The 12,737-nt window shown below is 42.6% G+C and overlaps 1 protein-coding gene across 1 annotated transcript in view; it reads right to left on the reverse strand.

Annotated features, from left to right (window-relative positions):
• Positions 1-12,737, reverse strand: part of LHPP (phospholysine phosphohistidine inorganic pyrophosphate phosphatase) — a 72,779-nt gene that overhangs the window by 44,687 nt on the left and 15,355 nt on the right. The window contains exons 4-6 of the mRNA XM_064717140.1: positions 10,970-11,033; positions 10,003-10,095; positions 4,106-4,197 (exon numbers count right to left, since the gene is read on the reverse strand). Of these exons, the coding sequence (XP_064573210.1) occupies positions 4,106-4,197; positions 10,003-10,095; positions 10,970-11,033 (249 nt within the window). The remainder of the gene's footprint in view (positions 1-4,105; positions 4,198-10,002; positions 10,096-10,969; positions 11,034-12,737) is intronic.

The following is a 12,737-nucleotide window of genomic DNA, read 5'->3' on the forward strand; positions in this document are numbered from 1 at the left end:
GGTGCTGCTCAGGCAGGGCAGGAGGGTGGCTGCCAGCCCAGGCTGCCAGAGCACGTCCTGCCAAGACAGCCAGGCACCAGAGCAGAAGGGAATGAAAGAAGAAAGGCCATTAGCCTTGGGTGCTGTCAGAGAGGGCCTGGAAGTGCTTTGGTCCCATATCCCAAACCAGCTGAGACACGTGTGCCCCCAGTCCTGCTGCCTCTGGCTTCAGGTGGCAGAAACTGGCACCAGCTCCTCCCCTTGCAGCCTTCATCAGCTCCAGAAGAGGAGAAACAGAACCCTGAGCTGCCTCTGCTGCTGCATGAGCTGGGAGGATGTGAGGCAAGAGGGGAAGCAGAATTGCAGCTGATGTGGTCAGTGCCAGCCTGCTCTGCAAAGTGCACACTGCTTCCCTTCCCTTCCCTTCAGGTGACAGAGCTGACTGCAGGGTCTGTCATGGGACAGCTCCTGAGGAATATTGCTTTTCCTCACTTACCTGACTCATTTGACTCATTCCTCCTTTATTTCTCCTGCTCTCATTGCAGATTGATCTCTTTTCTGATATTCAGATGTGTCCTGAGCACACACTGCTCCCTCAAGGTTTGTTATGCTGCCAATAAATAAATTACCTGCTAATAAACCCCCCTCAAACTCCCACTTCTCTTTTAGGCTGAAGATAATTAAATTCATGCATGAGTTAGTAATTTCTGTGACTGGACACTGGAATATACTGGGAAGGTGGAAGGCTGTGCACACTAAGGCACTGCAGGATTTACTCTGAGCTTCCTCTGCAAAGCTGATTCAAATATTATGGTAACCAAACTGTGGTCAAGAAATTGATAAAAACATGTGAAGATCCTCTCACAGACAGAGCAAACCATAATTTGATTATGCAATAAAGGGTGATAAGGCTGTGCCTTGGCCCTGCCTGCAATCAGCCATCACAACCAACTCACTGACTCCAGCTTTAATAAACATTGCTTAAGACATTAACCAACATGAATACAACTTTTATAATAAGTTATACTATATATATATATTGTATAACTTATTATAGAACTTTTGTATATTATATATTATTGTATATTATATATGATTATATGTATTATATATTTATACTTACTGTATAACTTATTATAAAAGTTATTTATATACATATATATATACACACACACACACACAGGTAACACAACTTTTCACAGTGCAAATGTGGGTTGGAACTGTTTCCATTTAATAGATGAAACTGGTTTAATGATCAGGATGTGAGGCCCTAGGAATGCCTCTGGTTGTGTTCCTGCACAAAGGGAGTGTCTGCCTGCTTGTTCTCATTGCCCACTGCTGGTACCCAGGAGATGGGAAAGAATTCATAAAATTGTTCATCTTGGCTGGTTGGTAACACAGGGAGCAGGAAAGGGAGGGTGGAGGGATGCTCCTTCTCTGCAGAGCAGCAAGAGGTGACTATTTCTGCACAGAAATTGTCATGAGTGTCACTGAATTACACAGTGACAGCAGTGAATTTATCATGTGTGTAATATTTTTTAAGAATACTTTTATAACTTCATTTAATGACAGAACTTGTTTTTCCCAATCCTTAGCCTAAAAGCATTCTCTGCCCCAACTGTTGTATTGGTCCTGGCTGCTGCCAAACATCAGCAATGAAAAATTCATTATTTACAAATTTACAAATCAAAATCTTTAAATAACATCGAGTAGAAGGGGAGAAGCAATTCTTTCCCCCTGCCAAGATCCATCTGATGCACCTGGAAGCTGCTTCCAGACGTACAGGGAGACACTTGGAAAAGCCTCAAAGTCATTTTTTCTCTGCTCTAACTTGCAGGCTACAAAAAGGAATGAGGATATTACACAGCATTGCAGAATCAATAGTTATTGTGGGAATCATTGGTTTGATGTCAAGGCCAATTAGCTGCAAGTGGAATTAGCACATGCCCTGAGCTGGAAGACAAGAACATGTTGTTTCCCTAGATGGGAAAGATGTGGCCAGGTGTGCACAGAAATTCTGGAACTGGCACCACATTTCCCAATGCTGACACATCCCACAGCCCTCAGGAGCCTGCAGCAATGGCCTGGTCTGTCCTGGGCATGGGACAAACAGACAGGAGAAACCTGCAGCCCAGACTGACCCTTTGCAAATGCAGTTTACCCAGGAAAGGCCAGCACAGCCATTCACCCTGTGTCAGGTCATCCAACACACCAATCTTATCCCCTCACCTTCCCAACTTTTGCCCTGATCTGTGCCAACAGAAGTTTTATTCTGTTTCATTATTTATAGCTTTTCTGGGACTGATCTATGCCTGCTTTGGCTACTGAGGCAATGATGCCATCCAGAGGTGCTCGGGTGCAGCACAGAACTCTGTCATCAAAGGCTAAAGGCAAAGACACCACCTTTGTATATCTTATATATCAGATTTTAAGCTAACCTCACCACCAAATAATTATATTTTATTTATTTTTAATTTATCCCGCCCATCACTTGTTATTTTCTGTCTCTCCTCACCGTGTGCCTTTTTTTCTAAGTGCACTAAATAAGTCACTCTGAAAAACACAGATACACCTCTGACCTCTCCTGGCAAACAGGAGTTACTTCATTCATTCTGCTCCCAGTGCTGAGAGCAGGCCTGGCACAACACAGGGAACTGAGAGAGACACTCATCTGTGTCTGACTGCTCTGCAACAGTGCCTGGGCTGAGAAAGCATCGACCCCACACTGAAACGGGAAACACAATCTTTGTTCCCCACCCAGGACAGCCAGCTACTCCTTTCAGCTGTGAATTCATGACTCAAACTTGACACAGGAAAATGCCTCTCTCACATAGGATTACACACATTTATGTGTGTTTGTGTGCACAGAGTTTGTGCCAGCTGCCTGAGCAGTGTGGATGCAACACCACCATTTCATGACACATTTCATGATGGTCAAAGCATGGAACAGGAGAGTTCTGGTCAGCAGCAAAGACCTAATTCACCTCTGTGTGCAAAGATACCTTCTTTGCTGGCACTGGATCTGTGTGGCAACAAAATGGGGATTTGCAAAGTGATCCCATTCATATCAGCATAAAATCAACCACCAAATCCTTATTTTCTCCATTAGGAACCTCATGGGATTAGAGCCACAGAAAGTCCTGAGTTGGAAGGGACCTGCATGGATCATCAAGTCCAGCTCCTGGGACTACAAAGATTACAAATAATCCAAAAAGCATAATTTTTTAATCTTTTGGATTTCCCAAGCTTTATTCAGACACACATCTGATTTTCAGATGTACTATCTTAAAATTTTAGAAAATACAATACACTTGTACCTGACTTTTTTTCCTCAGAAACCATCACTTACTGGTCCATTAGAATTCAGGCACAGGGTATTATTTTATCACCTTACACAAACTAAAAAGGAAAACTGAGGAACAGATTGACTTGGAAACAAGCAAAATAACTTTTCAGATAGTTTATGGCAAGCATAATTGTCATGTGCTGTATCCCTCCCCAAAGGAGCATCCTTCTTTTACAGTCTCAGGATTTGAGAGTGAAGAAAAACTGAAAACACAAATGACATCAGATGGCAAAGGGTGTGGCTGAACCATTCCAGAAGGAGGCATGGTTCTGGGTAAGGGGAGATGGCCAAAATGAGATTTTGGTGTTATCAGAGTGTCAAGTGGAGGGACAGATCTCTGCACTGCATTTGGAGCCACCATGAGCTGCCCTCAAACCCAACCTGCTCAGCACTGGGTCATGTCCTGTTTCTAATATAACCCCTGTCATAGGTTTCAGACAAGTGTACAACACTTTCATGCAGCAGCAGGAAAAAAACAAGCAAACCCCAGGAAATGCACCAGCTCTGTGTGCTCTGATGAAAATAAATACAGCAGGAATTTAGCAGAAAAGATTTCTTCAAAAAAATCAAAGACAGTCTGTCCTCCCCTTCCTGCTACTTTCACACAGGTTTTCTCCAACAAGAAAATACCAGCACCCACCCAAGTCTGTGCTGCACAAGGAGGTATTTGGGCAGACAAGAAATGCAAACCCACATTGAGAACAAGGGGAAAGGATGGGGAAGAGGCAGGGACAAAGCCTTGAGGCTGTGCTCTGGAGGAGCAGGGTGAGCTGCACTGACCTGAACTTGCCCGTCCGCACCTGCAGCGCTCGCATCCCGCACTGCTGGGCTCCCCCGACATCATTCACAATGTCATCCCCGATCATGATGGCCTGTCAGGGCAGTGAAATACAGCAAAAGTTCATTTCTGCCATCTGTCACCCTCCCCTGACATAACAAACAGCTTGAGCTGAGGCCTAGTGCTGCCACTGGACAAATTAAACACGATAATATTGTCACCGTATTGATTAAAAGTCATCCTGCCCTGAGGGAAATTCATGCCACAGCTCCTCCAGCAGTGAACTGGCACAGCACACACCTGTGCAGTTTGTAATCAATCACACAAATCAAAGGGATTTGGGGCACAGTTGAAAGAAAATGGTGAGTTTTATGAAGTTAGGCCTCTTCTCTTCATAACAATCCATTCCTGCTATGCTCCAAGCAGCTTAAATTAAGCTTAACTTCTTAAATCTGCTGTTCTACAGGCTGGTCAAAAGCTTAAGCTTGTAATCACTGAGAGCTTGATCCCAACCTGTTCTCAGGTTGATACAGAAATTCAGGAAATCACTGCAAAATGGAATTTATTCATTTTTGCACAGAATGACACAATGTGTACAGGCCTAGCACTGTTTGTGTTACCATCAGTTTGAGTATATGCCAATATTAATAAACAAAAGTGAGTGGATTACCAAAAAAGTAACTGGTTGTGCTAAGATTTGTCTGGTGCTCGATAAAAAGAGTGCACAGAGCACCTTCTTGCCTCTGTTAAAGATATTTATTAGATCAGAGTGCATCAACCAACGAGTCCTTTCTGTTGACAATCACATCACCAAAATTTCAAGTGCTTATCATCCTGCATTACAAATTACTGTATTTATTCTATTCTTCAAATTCAAAATGATTGGGGGAATGCCATTTTATAGTTTCAACAAAATCCAGTATATACACAAAACAGCAATTTTCCATTAATGATCAAAAAAAATCAGCTTTACACCTCCCAAAGGTGTTCTGGATTATTCTGCAGAGAACAGAGGCAGCACCTAAAACTGGGGAGGCACAGATTTGAAAGTCTGTAATGTGGTTTATCAATCAGATTTATTTTTTTTTAACTTTTGTATTGAAGTTGAATTTTGTCTAATAGAGAGCTAGCTGCATCTTTAACTATTTTATTTTCATCTTTTAAATCAGCATTTTGCTTCATGAATTTAACTGCCTGGCATTCACAACCATGGTACCTTCCAGCTCCAGACATTCCTGCCTGAATTTCCATCCCCAGCTCTGTTTTGTTTGAAGAATAAAAATACTAAACTTCCATAGCTATTTTTATGAATTATCTAATTGCAACAGGATCTTCTCCCACGTATTACACTGCCTGTAAAGGAAATACCTAAATTTTCTGAGAGGATTCATAAACCAAACTGAGCTACAAACGAGTAAATCTGGGACAGTTTCTCCTGTAGATAGTTCACCTTTCCTTAGTGCTCTTCCAAACCAGCAATTAAGCATGAAATGGGGAGAAAATGATAGGTTAGAGTTAAGTAATAAGGAAATCAAGCATGTAAATGTGGATAAGGAAAAAAGAATAATTCCATGGCTGCATGGAGAGCTGCAAGAACCTGGCAACACCATCGCCAGCCAAGCACCATTACCAATTCCCCCCAAGCTGCTCCAGGATATTTAATCACTCTCAACCACTGGCTTTAAGAGATTGTAATTCCCTTTTCTTACAGAATTCCTCCCAACACCTCCCTGAGGGTGAGAGGGAACAGACCTGCAGCACCCCACGCCCTTGCTCAGCCCAAACCCCAACATTCGGGATGCAAAGGCAATTTCAGTCCTAATAACCCTGGAAAGAATTTCCTGTGACAAAAAAGGGCAGAGCAGGGCAGCCTCTCCACGCAAGCCCTGTCCTGCTCACCAGGGCTGCATTTGACCCCATCCAGGGAAGTTTCCCTGCAGGAATCTGCAGCTCTGGAAGTGCAGCTGCAGCGGAGCAGCGATGCCTGTCCAGGCCAGCTTGTGGCACACGCATACAAAAATGTGCTCCAGCCCCCAGGGATTTCACAGATTTACTATCAGTGAAGGGCAATAATCACTAAAGGAGGAGCAATTATTCCAAAATCATTTAGGATTTAAAAAATCATTGGCAAGAAGATAGAGGTCAGGAGGTGCGCTGTCAAGGGAAATAAAAAAACTCTACCTGTCAAACCTGGGTTTAACTTCCTCTCTGACTGCAATATGGTAAGAAGAGAGAGAAAGATATAAAACTGAAAGGTCACATAGCCACTGAAAGCTGGAATTAAAAGATCTCCATTTGTGTTCACATTTTACACAGGGATCACACCATTAATCTGTTCAATCCTTCTGCAAAAGTTACTTTTTTTTTAAATTGGCTACAAATTAACTAAAAAGAAGGAGAACAAAAAATGCAGTGAGTCTCTGGGTGTAATTTCAATTTCCCGAAGATGGTGAGAGGTGGTGCGTGGCTGCACAGCCACAGCAAATAAAGCACATGTGCCAAAGCTGAGGGAAAACACTGCTCTCAAAGGGTTCCACCAGACTCAGCCCAGAGGGGCAGGGAGAACAGAGGAGATCAACACAGTCCCCAGGAATTTGGGGTGGAATGGCAAAATAAAATCCCCACAGCCAGCAGTGCCACTGGTGCTGTCTGTGCCAGCCAAAACCAATAAATATTTAGAGATGCTGTTGGGGTGGTGAGTGGGAACCTCAGGTAGGTTTTGTCCACAAACAGAATTTCAGCATTCATTAACTGGTCACAGAAAAATGTCTGACCAGAAAGGAATTACAGAGTAAGGAAATGAAGGAGGCAGAAAGAGGAGAACACCCTGGTTTAGCCAGCCCTCAGATGGGGGTTTTGGAGGCTGGAGCCCATGCAGGATGCAAACAGAGATGCACAGAAGGCAGTGTGCTAACTCCACCAGAATATTTAGCACAGAGAATGCTTCTAGAGTCAGACATATTTATGCCTGAACAGATTTTTGCTATAGATTTAATAACCTTAAGCTAAATGTGCTAGGACCATGCGGAAATGAAGCTTATACACCACATCTTGATGTATTAAATCACTTTACACCAGAAATACAACACATGTACTTTTCTCTCTGTTCTCCTCACCCAAGGAATAATATCCAGGCTTGGGGATCCCACATTACTGTTAATTTTGTTTCTATCTCAGAACTCCAAAGGTGCAGGGCCAGACAGCTCCCACTAAGATTTCAGCTGGCCTGAAGCTTCAAACTTCCCTTGGGCACGTTTATTTTGGGATGGAGGATCCTGCCCTGTCGGGCTGGTGGGCGAGGAGGGGATGCTGGCCCAGGTGCCCTGTGCCACCCCTGGGTGATCTCTCTCTGCTCTCATGCACCACTAACTCCCACCTGAGGCTTGCAGGTGGCAGCAATGGGAATTGCTTAACTACCAGCAGTTTATGGACTCCAGCATGACCTGCCATAACTCCCATTAAAGCAGGATAATTTGCTACAGAGAGAACTTTTTATGATTATATAAAACCACCAGAACCTTAACATTATTTAGGTTTTATTGTAAAGCTGTAAAAATCATCCACTGTTAACAGCTGCCTTAAAACACATGAATTAGGCATTTCAGTAACCTTTAAGATGTGTTATTCTTTGTCATAGCTCTGAATTGTAAGATAGGTCTGGTTACCTCGAAGAGGTTTAAATTTCCAATCTATTAAAGTAATACTGGCAATCTGTTATTTCTAGGCCATTGAGGAAAGGTTAAAATGAAAATTGGACTTTAGGGAGTTCCTCTTATTCTAAGTGCAGGCTGAAAACATCTCAGCAGCAGAAGGCAGAGTCAGGGTCTCAGTAAGAAGCAGTTATCAAGGGAAATGACTGGTGATAACTTTATTGATTAAAGCAGCTTGAGGAATTTCAGAATTGCCACTGTCTCAAATGACTGTGGTGAGACAGCTTTATTAAAAAGGTATTTTTCATTAAAAGCCAAGTGAAAGAAAATTGTAGCATGTTTTTGAAAGCACAGCTCATCTAAAATGGTTTAATGATGGTATGGATTAAATGCATTCCACAGGTGGAATAAATTATCGGAATAAACATTTTGTAAAAGCAAAGCAAAGTAAAACCAGCCCCTGTCATGTTACTACAAATGCAGAATTCGTCCAGGAGAAAGATTAAAATGTAATGCAGTGCATTACAGGAACTTACTGAAGTGACTATACTGAGGTTTTAAACTGAAAATAATGAGGTTTTATTATTGTGTACCACAAAACTAAACCAACCTGCAAATCCTTCTCCAAAAATACAATAAAGTCACAAGGTCAAGCACTCAAAACTTAGGAAAAGATGCCAGAATTAAGGCAGTTTGCTTGTTTGGAAATTGTTCCTCCTACACGTGTGAATCATGATCCAGGCTTCAACTCCAGCAGTGTGGATTTGTGTTTCCATGGTGGAAAGCATGGAGTGACTGGTGCCTTTATCCAGTGGTGTCTGCTGCACCCCTCCTTGGTCAGGAACATTCTCCCTTCACTTCCAAACTCTCTAAAAATAAAACCCTCTACCTACAAACTAGATACATCACTACAACAGATTGAGGGCATTTAGCATTAGAAATAATTTGATAAAAAGCCAAAACTCTGACAAAATATAAGTTCGGCACGAGTAGCAGACATGGCAAACAGCGGAGAATGAGTAAATAATCTCTTCTGGGGATTATTCCTGCCTTTCTGTACCCAAAACAAACACTCCTGAAGCTGATGGGAGCCCTATGGGAGCAGCTTTGAGCCTGGGGATGCATCACATCAGGTTTGTTCCCTGGGGCACGGACCAGAGACAGGAGCTCTGCACCTGGGATGTTCCAGGGACACTCCAGACTGGGATATCTAATTCCTGGGGGGATATGGACAGACTGAAGGGAGCACAGCAAAAAGGAGGGGGATTGAAGGGAGGGAAGCAGCAGAACTAAAGCACAGATTTAGTAAAAAACAACTCCTGCAACAATAACAAGTCTAGACATAACTGGATGAAGAAAATATCCAGCAAGTTATTTTGGTTGTTAACTAGAGTAAAACTAGAAATAAGGAGATGCAGTTTAAAAGGGAAATATCCTGATAAATCTCAGGAAAAGCTGCCTTCCCCCAAGACCCACGGGGCTGAACACCATCCCCAGGGCACTGAGAGTTGTTTGGCTCTCTGAAAACTGCTGTGGACAAGACATTAATAACTGTGGAGCAGGGAACACTCCTGCATGGGGAAGGAGATGGATTAGATGGCCCACTAGGTCTTTTCCATCTCCCCACTCTGTAATAAAGCAAAACCCAAGCACATGCTGAATTACAGGGCCATAATTTCATCTCCAGGCTCCAGGGACCTACAAGCCACCCCAAACTTCCCTCCTGTTGTTTATAATGTCACCCAAACCCCCGTGATGGAATTATTGTGCTGTAATTCACTGCTGTTTGTGAGGCTTCTCATACTCATCCTTATGTCCTGTGTGACAGAACAACAAATCAACAAAGAGGAGCTGGAACAACTACAGAGAGGGGAAAATGGGCTGTGCTGAGGAAGCACAGCATGTTTCTGCAAAGCCAGAAATACAGGAGGGGGTTTTGGGGTCAGTCAGTGCTTCCTATTCACCAAAATTATAAAATATTTTACTTCTGCCTTTTTCTTTTACTAAAAAAAGGTAGTCAGTGTGAGAGCACAGGAAATAAAGGACATTTTGGGATCAATTCCATCACCCTGCAGCCACCAGTCTCCAAGCAGACTGCCAGGCATTAGGGCACCTCTTTTGTCTTTGCCAGGCATTCAGCCCTGGTCACATTCTCCTTCAGCCTCTTCTGTAACTTTCCAAAGCCACAGCAAAGCAGGGAAAAAGCAAAATATCTGGCATAGCCCCTGGGCATGGCACCTCACCCTTACCTGCTCTGGTGGAACTCCCAGTTCTGCCAGGGCTGACTCAAAAAACCTTTTGGATGGTTTCCCCACCACCTCAGCCTGGATATCACAAGCATACTGGGGGGAAAAGAAGACAGAGAAACACAAAAAATGCTGATTGGAAAAGGATTTGTTCAACTCCATAACTCCAGTTATAAAACCTTTGTGAGTATTGATTTTTGCCCTTAAATAACACAATGGATTAGCAGGTGAAGGTGGAGATCAGAGAATTTGGATAACAGAAGTGTTTAAAGTTTTCTGGCAGGAGAGAAAATGCTCTTGAAACACCTCAAGGTACAAATCTTTCACATTTTCCATCACTGAGTAATCTTCAACTCAGTTCCAGTACTGCTCATTTTGTTAGGAGCATCACTCTTAGAGATGTAACAAATATTCTTTATATAAAACTACCAAAAGTACTGGAGGGCCTTAAAAGCTATAGAGGATTTCTTCAACCACCTGGCATGATTTTAATGATCCAAGTGAAAAATCGAGTTTCAAATCCAGGTTTTGAAAAGTTACACTCGAAAAAGCAGATTTTACAAGTTACATTTTCCTGCAAGTATCAGTGCTATGCTGAAAATAATAGTTTCTCGCTTGTTCCTAGACAAAAACTAACAGCTAACATGGACCTTCAGGTTTTCCTGGGTATCCTGCACACAATATTCCATTTTTTTTTGTCTGACTCCTCCTTTCATGGGCCTCACTTGCAATAAGGGTACCACAACAGAAAAAGTTCATGGTTTAAGTAAAACAAATTTAAACCAAAAAAAAGAGAACAAAGGCAGAAAAGAAATGAATCCATCCATCTTTAGAATGCAGCAAATGAGTTTCAATGTGTGGAAACTGCCTCCACCAAGGTGAATAATTACAGAAGATGACCTATATTTATGCAGTTACTCTTTTAACAAGGTGCACAGGGTGAGTAAGCACAATTCCAGCTATAAAATACCTCCAGTGCCTTCATATATGCTCCAACATCAAGTTTCAGCCCATCAGTTTCTTTATAGTAGCGTCTGGAAATGAAAGTGATAAAGTTCCCATGAAATGAAAATGCTGGCAGTTAAAGACAAAGAAACCACATTTTATTATTTCTGGATCTTTATGGATGTCCATATGGCTGCATAAAAAGTCAAGTAATCAGAAAATCCCAGGCCTGGGTTTAATACCAGGAGTTAAGGACAAGCTCAGGACTGTGCAATGCTCAGGGAAAGGATCCCAGATGCCCATTTGGGAATGACCTCACTGGTTCAGAGGGATTTCAGTGTGCCTGAACCAGGATGGGCTGGGCTGTGCATTATTGCACAGTGGCACAGAGCCCTGGCAGGTAAAAGGTGAGGGCTGGCCCCATCAGCAGCTGTGACCCCTCCTCAGTGTGCCTGCAAGGAGACCCCAGACAGGACCAGCACTGTTGTCCCAGCCTCCCACACAAGGAAATCCTGTTTATCAGGAAGAAAAGCTCTCCAAGCTGAATTTGTTTCCTTCTAAAAATGCTCCCATTGCCATGAAACTGATGGAGTTAGAAGGTGTCTTTAGAGAGTAGCCATGATATTTTCTGAAAAATCCTCTCCTTAGGATTTTTTCTCCTGAGAAGCTGAGAGGCCTCAGGGACAAAATGTCATCATTGATTATCTGCTGCTGTGGAATGCAACAGGTGCATCTGGGATTGGTCTCATGTGGTTGTTTCTAAATAATGGCCAATCACAGTCCAGCTGTCTGGACTGTCTCAGTCAGTCACAAGCCTTTGTTATCATTTCCATTCCTTTTCTATTGCTTGCTAGCCTTCTGATGAAATCCTTTCTTCTACTCTGTTAGAATAGTTTTAATATAATATATATAATAAAATAATAAATCAGCCTTCTGAAACATGGAGTCAACATTCTCATATCTTCCCTCATCCTAAGCCCCCTGTGAACACCACCACAAGAGAGTTTTTCTGCAACAGCAATTCACATTCATGCAGGTCTTCCAAGCTCTGGGCAGAGCAAAGACATGTTTCTGTATGACAGGAAAAGAGGTAGGATGAGCAGTCAGCTAAGATTTTATGCCTTATCCTTCTGCCATTTTCGATTATTCAGCATAGCCTTCCTTTAAAATGACCACTTGACCTTTGCTGGAACAGCCATTAACCTTCCATAGTCTGCCGTAAACAGCTTAATTTTCTGACAGTGGCATGACAGAAGAAATTACAAAGCCAATTCCCACTCTCAGCCCAAACCAGATGCTAAATGTAAATCACTCCATTTCCAGGAGCAGGGCATTCTGCTTCAGTGCCTCTGACACTTTTGTTTTCTATGGAATGAACTAAAACTTCTACCAAAACCAACCTCACTGGCCCAGGGCAGGCACCTTGCTAAGGCCCTCCCAGCTGTGCTGGTTCTGCAGGTTGAAAATGAAGCTGGGATTTGTGCATGGCCCTTTGCATCCATGAGGCTTCTCCAGTCAGGAGAACAGTTCTCATAATTTATAATCCCCCTCCTTTGAGTCAGAGAAACTTGTATTCACATTACCTCAACGATCAGCCAATAAAATACAATATCCTCTTGGTGAAAACTGAGCTCTGAATATCCCAAAATCTTTACTTTTAAATAAAAAGTAATATTTCAAAGAAGTAATAAAAAGAGCTGTTTCTATCAATGAATGACCAAATAAACACTTTTACATGCACAGGGTACAAAGAATTTTTGCACTGATGCCAATACGGTTCCTAAGAAAAGGTT

Source organism: Zonotrichia leucophrys, chromosome 6 (genome assembly GCF_028769735.1).
Source record: "Zonotrichia leucophrys gambelii isolate GWCS_2022_RI chromosome 6, RI_Zleu_2.0, whole genome shotgun sequence".
NCBI lineage: Eukaryota > Metazoa > Chordata > Aves > Passeriformes > Passerellidae > Zonotrichia > Zonotrichia leucophrys.